The sequence below is a fragment of the Ovis canadensis genome, chromosome 3 (genome assembly GCF_042477335.2).
Source record: "Ovis canadensis isolate MfBH-ARS-UI-01 breed Bighorn chromosome 3, ARS-UI_OviCan_v2, whole genome shotgun sequence".
In the NCBI taxonomy this organism is placed as follows: Eukaryota; Metazoa; Chordata; class Mammalia; order Artiodactyla; family Bovidae; genus Ovis; species Ovis canadensis.
In genome coordinates, this window is record NC_091247.1 from 119,601,269 (window position 1) to 119,613,347 (window position 12,079).

Below are 12,079 nucleotides of genomic sequence, written 5' to 3' on the forward strand. Positions count from 1 at the left end.
GTTATTATGCTAGACTTAAAAACCCTATAGATCCATTTGAGCAAAAGTTAAATGCTGGAGTCATTTGGGAAAGATTCTAATCTTGGGTATGACACAACCTCTAATTAGCAAAATAGCTGAAGGAACTATTAGCAGTCATATATATTTAAACTCCAAAATACAGTCAACATTTTGAAGCTATGAACTATTCCAAGATATCAACATTTCTGTTTTCAGGCTGGTGTATGTGTTTTCCTGATGTACATTCCTTTTGGCTATACCTGTTACTACTGTAAAATATTTATAGTACACATTTAAGAGTTTGATTTCCCAAGGATCTATGGAGATAGTATGTCAGGTAGTGTAATAAGGCAAGTTAAATTTTGAATATGGTAGCAAATGATTGTGAAATTGTAATATATTGGGTCCAGTATAACAGATATAAACATTTTTTTAAACTTTTTCTAAAGGATGTCAGTAAAAAAAAATAAATTGCTACCTTTATAAGTTCTAGATTATTTTGTTACTTTTCTTTTAAAATAGAATTTATTAGAGCAGTACACAGTGACGTTCACATGGTGGCAGCAAAAGCTTGCAAAGATGCTGGCAATGCTTAATGTCATGTCTTTAAATATGTCTAGAATACCAATACTAGTTCTTAATTTCCAGTCTTACTGTACGTGGATTGTTTATTATAAATATGCAGTGTACACTAAATAAAATATTGTAATTGCATATTTTAGGCCTAGCAAAGATGCTGGCAGTGCTTAATATCATGTTTTTAAATATGTCTAGAATACCAATACTAGTTCTTAATTTCTAGTTTTACTTTATGTGGATTGTTTATTATAAATATGCAGTATACAGTAAACAAAATATTGTAATTGCCTATTTTAGGCACCATTCTTGAAATGACTGAATACTTGAAATTTTAATATGGGAACTGTTTAAACAGTGAAATAAATGATCCAAACTGATGTTTAATTATAGTTGAAGTAAAACAACTTAAGTACATTAACTCTTGTCAAGCTTTCCCCAGTTTTAAGGTAGTCCACATGTATTTCCTCATGTCTTGTTCCTCATATAAAAAGAACGGAAGCAACTGTCACTGCATGTGCATTTTAAATTATCGTTCTACTAACAGATATTTTTTTCTTATGAGACTTGCATCTTTTTTGTCACATGGCCTGTATGATTATTAGCCACACTTGTGGGGTAACCAGGTAAAGTCCAGGTCTTCACTTTTGGCAAGCGAGTGAAAGTTTTTATGAGACAAGTGGGTCCAGTATGAACAACCTCATAACCCTGGTCTCCACACCATGTTTTGGAATAGTTAACTAGCTCAGATATTCAGTAAGTGTTTGCTCTTTGCAGTTTACTATGTGACTTTATTCTTCTTGTTATTAACATATAAGTTCATTTAAGATACAGCCACCTAAGATAAAAACAAATGTCCCATACATTGAAAAAACTTAACAATAATTGCAGGCAGCTGCTTAATATCCTGAGAACATAATAAAATATTATTTCCCTTGCTTTTCATAAAATTGTTACAGCCCCTTTAAGCAAAGTTTTATTCATCAGGCATGTGATAAGTGTGAGTTTTTTAGTTAGAATTACTTTATTTCTAATTGTCTTGCATTATTAATATACTTTGGAGGCAGAGTACATCATATAAAACAAGCCTTTTCTGGTGATTCTCAAATTTAGCAATTTGTCACTTAAACCAACAATTTTTGCTGAACTCCATAAATTATTATTTTCCCATTAACCCTTCCCAACTCAGAACCTCCTGTTCTATATCTTTTGGTAATGTACAATAATGATGTAATTTTTCTTGTACTATTTCAGGCTTCCAGGTCCCTCTAGGGTGCCAGCTGCAGGCAACAGCAGCAAGGTCCAGGGAGCCTCCAATTTAAATAGGAGAAGTCAGAGCTTTAACAGCATTGACAAAAACAAGCCTCCAAATTATGCAAATGGAAATGAAAAAGGTAGGTGTTCTCTCCTTACATCATAAAGGCACAAGTGTAACCTACGAGCCTCATAAATTACAGGCTAAATCTAGCCTGTGAGCAATGTTACACCATTCGGAGTGGAAATGTCATCAGCGGACTTTCTTATGTTTTCTAAGTGCATCCTCTTGAATTCCAGCTTTCTTCAGGACCTTTCTTATCTGGAGAATATTTTAAGGAAATGTAGTCATTTATATTAAAGCAGTTAGTGATATCCCCATGTTTAAAATCTGTTTCTCAAAGATTTCCTCCTGGATGCATGTAAATAACATTTTCTTTTGTCTTCTCATGTTTTGTGAATGTTTATTCTGAAGTCATAAACTTGTATAAAATGTCTCTGAATCCTTAGTTTTAGTTAACTAAATTAATTAAGTGCCCGAAGTGCTTGGGGAAGTTGAGTTTGAAGCAATCAGAATCTAAGACATAATTATGAAGGATATTTAGTCTTTGGAAACAGCAGGATAGATAAATATTATGACCTTAATTTTTCCTTTAAGAGACCAATTATCAGGTTTGTTTTACTTTCTTGAAAGAGTATATGATAGAAATATCCAACCACATACTGATAAGGAAGACAGGATACAGTTGGAAGTGTGTTAAAGGCAGATTATATATTAACTATATGATACACAGTTCTCTGTAGTGTGAGCAGAGTGTATTTAAAGAGGCTCTGGCTTGATGCATATCCCTTCGGAGCATGCATCCAAGTGGGAGAATGTGTAATTTACATCTAAACCATAAGAAAACCAAGAACCTCTGCTGTTGGGAGCAGGGTGGCCCTGTGAGGGACGAGGGCATATTGCAAGATTTTGAGGTAGTGTTTTTTAAACTTCTCTTTGTAGTATTTAACTCTCCATGCAACAGGAAATTCAATAGTGACAAATATGCTTAGTGGTAGAACAGCTGGCAAGTTTAGTTTGACTAATTCAACCAGGTCAAAAGATTTTTGGCTCTGACTAGAACATTTCCAGTTGCTTCATATGGATGATTTGATGAGACTTCTTTTACTCAGAATTGACAAGGGTAATCTATGGGTGATCCATAGGTGAATTGATAAGGGTGATCTATACACTTTATAGGTGTATATACTTTACAGGTGATCATCTATGGGTGATCTATGGATGAATTGATAGGGGTGATCTATACACTTTACTGAAATTTTCTTACCCATTAAAACACAACTGGGGAGGAGACTCTAAACCCCTATAAACAGAGCAGTGTAATATCCCCAGTTCTTGCGTTAAATGGAAAAAAAAGAAAATAACATGTATTTGGAAGTTAGGATTTTGTCTTTAAAATAGACAATAAAATCTTTGATTTGAGAATCTAAGAAGTATTTCTGAAGACTTATACTTCTCCTGGACAACAATTTCTTATCACAAAAATATCTCCCTCATTTTGTGACTTTTCTAGAAAGTGTCAATGGCCTTTATGTGCTGTGAAATTCTAAGGGAAAGTAAACAGGCTTAGCCACATATGCTGAGTGGAATGCTCAGGCATCCAATTTAGCTACATGATACTACAGTTACATAATATTTTTGTAAGAAATGACTAGTAACATTGGCAAAGAAACCTAGAAATGCTTTAGATGACCTAACACTTTGACAGAAAACTGTCATTTGAAAGTGAAATACTTTTTAAATTTCTGGTATCTAAAAGTAAAAATCCAAAGATAGCCAAATACTCCCATTTTTCCATAGCCATTCAGCCTCTCTAAAAAGTAGCAGTATTTACAATAACCGCAAGGTGGAGACAGATGACATACATTATGTGATTTTTGACCATAACCAGATTTCCTTACATCAGTCTCAAGAGCAAAAGTTTTCCTGGTGAATTATAGCCATTACTTTTAATTCCAACAAAGTAAAATACTAAAACCTTTAAAGTGGATGATCTCACACTCACAAATATTTATAATATATTAAATGTAGGCATTAAATGGTCTGAAACTGTCAATAATAAAGCTTAAATTGCATTATATAATACAGGGCTTTCTTCATAGCTCAGTCGGTAGAGAATCCACCGGCAATGCAGGAGACCCTGGTTCGATCCTGAGTTAGAAAGATCCACTGGAGAAGGGATAGGCTACCCACGCCAGTATTCGTGGGCTTCCCTTGTGGCTCAGCTGGTAAAGAATCCACTTGCAATGTGGGAGACCTGGGTTTGATCCCTAGGTTGGGAAGATCCCCTGGAGAAGGGAAAGGCTACCCACTCCAGTATTCTGGCCTGGAGAATTTGTTTTATATGTTATGTGACATTTTATATTAACATGGAGAATGCAACTTCATGTCAGTAATTCCAATATCATTTTTAAATTAATCATTGCTATTTTATATTGCCAAATGTGCATGCATGCTATCATTTCAGTTGTGCCCAACTCCGTGCAACCCTATGGTCTGTAGCCCACCAGGAGTTTTGCCAGGCAAGAGATGGGATTCTCTAGGCAAGAGTGCTGGAGTGGGTTGCCGTGTCTTCCTCCAAGGAATCTTCCTAATCCAGGGACTGAACCTGTGTCTCTTAGGTCTCCTGCATTGGCAGGCAGGTTCTTTAACAGTAGTGCTACCTGGGAAGCCATATGGCCAAAATGTTATCTCAAACTATAGAGCAAACAAAGCCAATATAAACATCACATATGAAACAGTTCATAATTTATCCTTTAGACTGTTCCTGTGGTACATCTTTTTGGATAAGAATTATTTAACCTTTTTGACATGGAGATGTTTCGTGGTAGGATAACATCTAAAAATATTCTATCAGATAATAAGTTGATCTCTGTGACCAACTAGTTTGCATACATATCCTGGGCATATCCAAATAAGGTGAAAGTTAAACAAGATTTTTCAAAGATTACAGTGTTACAATGACAGAATTCAGAAAGTACTGACTTGAGTATTCTAATTGCCTTTTCTTTTTAGTTATTAGATAGTATAACATTTATGTTTAATACATATTTTGCTAGAAAAAATAATCATACTATCTGTAATGTGCTCCCTGAATGCTTCTGAATGAAAAATGTACTTTCTACTTTCCTTAAGTCTTAAATGATGAGTTATATGAATCAATTGGGGAATCTCTAGAATTTGTAATACATAGTAAAGACTTATTCACAATTAAAACAATTTCACTTCTTATTTAAAAACATAATCTTGAAAGCATAGTAGCTTCTCACATGTTTGGGATGGTAAAAATAGCTTATTTGGAATTTTGTGACTTATCTAATAAAGGAAAATCAGTAGAGAATCACAAACCACACTTCAAATGATACATCTAATATCATCTTAATAATAATACAAACCAAAAAATAGTGTGCTCCTTTCACCAAATGGATTAAAATATCAGTGAATATGGCCATAGATTAATTATCACTTGCAGAGAAGGCTAAATAGAAATGTTGTTAAAATAGAAAGCAATGCCATCCACCATTCTGTTGAAATGGAATGTAGTAGGGACAAATTTCACAGAACAAATGGTGAAATGAAGACAGCATTGTTTGTAGAGAAGCATTTCTTTGGGGAGTCCAAGTTTCTTCCCTTGATGACCTGCCATTCAGAAACTGACAATGAATAATATATTCTGACACTAGCATTTAGCAGTTTGCTTGCGGAGCCTATAAAATTACTCTAGACAAATGTATGCTTTAAAGAAAAATCAAATACCTATTCAGTGGAAATCAGGGATCCTGTGGGAAAAAAATGCCGTGGTTCATTGGGACATATTTTTCATGACTGAAGTAGTTTACCTTAATAATTGTTTTATAAAGTTGACATGATAAATATGAAAGCAGCTTAACAGTTTAGTGTTATCATGAATGTAAATATTCCTGGCTCTATTTGGAATTCACTTTCTGAATTATGATCCGTGAACACATATTACTTGACAGAGTTTCTTAGCAGAGAGATGTTTTTCTGTGTTGCTAAGAAACATGCCACAGCAGCATAGGGCATGCTCCTGTCTCTTTATATTTCTCCCATGTGATTCTTACATGGTACCTGCACATCTCCAAAAGAGATCTGTTTTCTGTTTTCCTAGATTCTAATGAAGTAGCTTCTGGTGTGGAGGTGTTTTCTTTCCCTTACATTCAATATAGATTTGGTAGATTTGATACAGAGAATTTAGCAAAATTGATATTTTTTAAACTATAGGTTTAATGTAATTGTTGTATTATTCATGGTTTTTTTAAACACCGTTATCTAGTTCTTAAGTATTTTTTAAAAATTACTCTGAAATTGCTATAAGACAAAAAATGAACTTTTATTTTCTTTTCAATGCAATGCAAATATATTTTACTTATTATGTCCCTTTACTGGTGATTTATGTATTCTGCCATGACTTTTGCTTTATTTCCTTAATTATTATATAAACCTATAATGACATGACAACTTCAGGTTAATCTTGGGGATTTTTATGAGGTAATGTAATTAAGTACACAGATCAAGTGATACGATTAAATAGACAATTAAATATGTTGTTTTCTATGTATACATGCTCACATATTGAGGTGTACACATATTATACATCCTTATACATAAATTAGGTATGTTTCAAGAATCTGGCTGGTGAACTGAAGCTTCCCTAAATCTTGCAGTAGTCCGCAAAGCAGCACTCTCACCTTAAATATGGCACAATATCTACACGTGCAGAATGGACAGAGCCTCTACAATCCCTGTAACAGCATTCCATGTTTCTGTTGAGTCATCATAAAACTGATGATTGAGGCATTTTGACAACTATCATTTATGGGAGACAGTGTGGTGAGGTAAACCAGGGCCAGTTGATAACAAGCTATATTTAAATCTGAATGCTCCTTTTTTTTTAACTTTCAAAATGTTCAAAGTATTTTGGTATATTATTACAAAATGAGAATCTAATTATTTACCAAGCTAATTACCATGACTACATTGATCAATCATTTCCTCCCTTCCACAGTGATCTGAATATTTAGTAGGGACCATACATGTCACTGACCACAATGCTGGCTAGACAGTGACTACTTTAAAAAGGGAGGTGCTGTTGTTATTTTTGGTGGTTGTTACTTTGTCATTGGGCTTCCAAGGTGACCCAGTGGTAAAGAACCCACCTGCCAATGCAGGGTATGTGGGTTTGATCCCTGGGTTGGGAAGATCTCCTGGAGGAGGAAATGGCAACCCACTTCAGTATTCTTGCCTGAAAAATCCCATGGGCAGAGGAGGGGGCTACAGTCCATGGGGTCGCAAAGAGTCGACATGACTGAGTGAGTGAGTACACACGCTCTTTGTCCTTACTTTGTAACTTGAAACTGGTTTGTTTGCATCTGAACAGCATAGTGCTGAGTGAGGAAGAAGAGAGAGATAACTGAGGGTGCTCCCTGGTCCGTTTCTCGGCTAGCAGCACTGTTGGCTAGCAGCACTGTTGGCAGCACGCCTCTAAGCTCTGAAGCTGACCCGCCAAATTTCCCCAGAGAATCGTCTTTATCTAAACTTCCCATATGCCTGTTGTGACTGCCACATTTACCTCCGTGTAGTAATTTTAGAACAGATTGGCATTTTTCCCAGGTCATCAAAGTTTTTTTTTTTTTTTTTCAGTATGAACTAACTAAAAATTAACTGTGGATTTAGCTGTTTTCTGAGCAAGAATTAAAATCTTCTTTAATATCAGCTCAGAGGGATGGTGTCAGTAGGATGTCCCAAGAGATAGTATATGGCTAGCTGAATAGTATCTTGTATGATATCCTCCCCATGTATATTCTCCTCTATTTGTTGAGGAAGAAGGAACCCACACTTCAAGGAGTTATCTGATTCCCTTCACTGTTGTGACAAGCATGACTTTCTGGAGAACCGTACTGGCAGATTTTCTGGGTGGGCCACGGACATATGGAAAGAAGAGAGTATCAAAATCTTCCAAATTTTGGAGTCACATAAGCCTCGTTTCCAATTTTGAGTCTCTCTTCTAAATTTTACTGTATGTATGATTTGGAGCAAGTTCCTTTCTCTGAGCTTCAGTTTTCTCATAATAGTAGAAATCATAATTATATCGTAGGTTATTATGAATTTAAACGAGGCGTGTCATTAGAGCTCTCAGAGTGATACCATATATCAAAGTATCTGGAGAAAGTAAGCCGTTACTAAATAATTGGTTATTGGTTGTAATGGAATTGGTGGTGGTGGAGAAGGGGAGGAAGAGAACAGGAGTACAAGCACCTTTCTCTTTGGAGATCAGAGACAAGGAAGAGTTACAGGCAGAGAGGAGCCCCTGCAAACACAGGCTACAAGTTTGTTGCAGGAATGCCTTTAGATTTGCGCTGTACATAGCTGTGCTTTTCCCCATACCCAGCTAGCCATTCATAGAAGCTGAGTTAACAACACTCAGAAATGTATCTAGGCTGCTTACTCCCGAAGATGTAAATGGAACGGAGAGCAGGATGTGTGGCGGCCCCTACTCTGCCAGAGCTGAAAGGCTGTCATTTCAGTGGCGATTGTTCTGCAGCCCTTCTTGTGAGAAGCCCAGACACACTCATTATGCTAATGTTCCCTGGATGCACAGTGACCTATGAATTGTGCTCTTCATGAAACCTGAAGCACCTCATTGCAACTGTGTCGAGACGGGGGCAGACTGAGAGTTGAGCTCAGAGAAGTGTCGTCTCTGTGTGTACTCATCTGAGGACAATTGTACAGCTGTTGTATGACTGACACTGTGGGCTGGATATAGATGTCATAATTTGGAGTCCCTCCTGTCTCATGTTCAACCGTGATGATGTTGAATTTCCCCTCTACTTGAACGGTGATAGCAGTCTATCTAGCTAACATTAGCACTCTTAAAGAGCATCCTGACTGGTCCTTTTTTGACCCTCTCCTCTCATCTTCACCAAAAATCCCAGGTAGGAAGCAGAGGAATCTCCTGACTTCTTAACCTGATTGCAGAAACAGAAGATACACACTACGTATGTGCTAAAATGATGAAATAAAAGACATTAGGAAAATCTGATAGGCTTCTTTTGCTTTTAGTGGTCCCTTACCACAAACTGCCAAGCGTCTGGGGGAAGGCTGAACTGGCCAAGGTTCCAGAAGTTCACAGAGTAAACAAGATTAATGCTGCATAGGTGTGGAAAGTTTAATGAATTTAGCTAATTTGGACACTATCATAAGAAACAATTCTTTTAAAGCTGATAATTTCAGCAGTTGCCCTGATTTCCCAATCTGTTCTAACTCTATTACTCAAAGCACGGTCTGTACCAGCAGCGTTGGCATCACATGGTAGCTTGTTAGAAATGCAGGATCTCAGGGCCTCCTACAGATCTGCTAAAGCACAAGTGATGGGCATTCAGTAGGATCCCCAGTGACTGAAGCACACACTGAAGTCTGAGACCCTTCCATCACACACTTAGAATGTCACACATCGTATAGCAACAACAGAGCTTTGGCTCTAGAATCACACAGGCTGTCGCTTCAGTGTTGTCCGACTCTTTGTGATGCCATGGACTGTAGCCCGCCAGGCTCCTCTGTCCATGGGATTCTCCAGGCAAGAATACTGGAGTGGGTTGCCATTCTCTTCTCCTGGGGAGGTCTTCCTAACACAGGAATCAAACCCATGTCTCTTATATCTCCTGCATTGGCAGGTGGGTTCTTTACCACGAGCACTACCTGGGAACTGGAATCACACATGTGGGATCAATTCTAGCCACACAATAATTACTAACTAGTTGTGTACCACTGAATGAGTTGTTTGGATCCTCAAACCCTTGGCTTATACAAGTGTGTATTAGAAATAGAAGCCCTTCCCCCAAAAAAGATAGGCAAAGTAATTATAAAATTGTACATAAAAAAAAGCCCGAAAAAACAGATAGTAACCCTTCTCATCTCATCAGGTTGTTGTGAATGCTAATGTGAGAAAATATAAAGAACCTTCAATAAAATGGTAGTAGCTAATAGGCATTATTATGTTTGTAATAATCATTAATAATATTTTCATTCTAGAATAACAAATATTGCAAATAACTTTTGGAATCAATGTAAGAAAGTGAAGATAAACTCAATATGAGGCCATTATGTTCCTATAAACAATAATACAGCAGACTATGCTTTCATTTTGGGGGTACTTTGTTTCTCTCCAACTCTGAATCCCAATATGAATATGTGCATGTTATTTAAAAGTAAATATGAATTTTCACATAGTTTTCTCTAAAAATCCTATATTCCTCTTGCCATGAATGTCTTTGTATCTCCCTTAGCTCATTTGTCTTGATCTTATTTAATATTGTATAGCCCTTGGTACACTTCTGAACTTTTCCATTTTCCTTCCCACCTGCTGCTCATTTAACACTTAGTATATGCCATTCATCTTTTGTGAATCCAATTTCTTTCCTCTGATCAGTTTGTGTCTTGGGGCATCTAGGACTTTGCACAATATAGCTACTCAGTAAACTTTAACAGCTGTTGTGCCTAGATTCATGTCCTAGAGATTGTAGGAACTAAATAGCACTGATTAATATTTCTGTAGATAGTCAAAATAGAGCCATAGATGTTGACAAAAATCACTGAAATAGTAAGTTCACTCTGTGAAATTCACAGGCATGTACACAAGTCACTGAACTTGAGAAAATTCATCTTGCTTGGGTGTATTCTTAGTTTCCAGTTGAACCCAGGTAATCAAGAAATAAAGTTCATTTTGCAATTCTGTTCAAGCATTAGTTTGACATTGACTATCTTCTGTGTTTCCAGAGTCCAGGAACAGTGTTATTCCTTATCACTTTCAGAAAGTGTAAAATTGTATTTAGCACTACATACATTTGAAAATATTATGACATAGTCGTTGACAGAATTAACTTAGAACCCCAAGCTAAATTCAGATCTCAAACTTGTCACTTACAAATTTTGTAATGTTGGCCAAGTTATTTAACCTCGTTGTGCTTCAGTTTCTTCACATGCAAAATGAGGTTAATGATGAAAATTTCTTGCAGTTGTTGGAAAGATTGAATTAATGAATGTCAGATACTTAGTGTCCTACACATAGAAGGTACTGTGTACATAGTATAGAACTATGCATAATATAGACCATAATATATGGTCTTTGCTTTCATGGACCATATATATAGATGTAATAGAAGAAACAGACAATTACAATGAAGTTATAATGGCTATACTAAGAGAAATAAAAAACTATGGTAGGGGCTTTCCAGGTGATGTAGCGGTAAAGAAAATACCTGCCAAAGCAGGAGACTCAAGAGGTGTAGGTTCGATACCTGGGTCGGGAAGATCCCCTTGTGTAGGAATGGCAACCCTCTCCATTCTTGCCTGGAAAATTCCATGGATAAAGGAGCCAGGAGGGCTACAGTCCATGGGGTGGCAAAGAGTTGGATATGATTGAGTTAGCACACAAGAGTTGTCACCTAACCCAGACTTGATGCTAGGGAGAGCAGAGGTGAGGGTGGAAATGATGTTTTTGTTTTTTTTTTGCAGAGGAAGTGAGGTGAAAGTGAGACCTGACCAATAAGTAGGAGCTGTTCTGAAGAAATGTTTGATAGGCATTTCTAACTGTAGGTAATCAGTGTACTTGTCTGCTACCGAGAATGACTCAGATTACAATGAAATGTTAACAGTTTCTGAAAGGAATCTGTAAGTGAGGTAAATTTGGAATAACCTATACTTAAAACCAGAGAAGGCAATGGCACCCCACTCCAGTACTCTTGCCTGAAGAATTCCATGGAGGGAGGAGCCTGGTAGGCTACAGTCCATGGGGTCGCAAAGAGTCAGACACGACTGAGCGACTTCACTTCACTTCACTTCATACTTAAAACAGATACAAGTAAAGAACTGAAATCCATTCACAGAGACTGAAGGTATCTGAGACACTGGACATTTGAATCTTGTTTGTCTGGAATTAGTCAGATACTTCTACTGTTTAAGAATATCTTACTATTTGTTTATAAACCAAATGGAGCCTTACAAATATTCTAGAAATGGACACAATAACAGACTTTAAATACTGTAAAAAAAAATTCAATGTATTGTCCTATGCTTTCAAATTTAAATATACCATGTAAGTGTTTTGGGTTATCAGTGAACTACTACATTTTAGTGAAGCATTTTTAAACACAGAATTACACCAATTTTTAT

General features: G+C 36.6%; 1 protein-coding gene across 20 annotated transcripts in view; it reads left to right on the plus strand.

The window, feature by feature from the left end:
* NAV3 (neuron navigator 3) overlaps nucleotides 1-12,079 on the plus strand; it is a 902,370-nt gene that overhangs the window by 683,642 nt on the left and 206,649 nt on the right. For all 20 annotated transcript variants that reach the window (XM_069584096.1, XM_069584098.1, XM_069584085.1 and 17 more), the window contains one exon: nucleotides 1,831-1,970. In XM_069584096.1, the coding sequence (XP_069440197.1) occupies nucleotides 1,831-1,970 (140 nt within the window). The remainder of the gene's footprint in view (nucleotides 1-1,830; nucleotides 1,971-12,079) is intronic.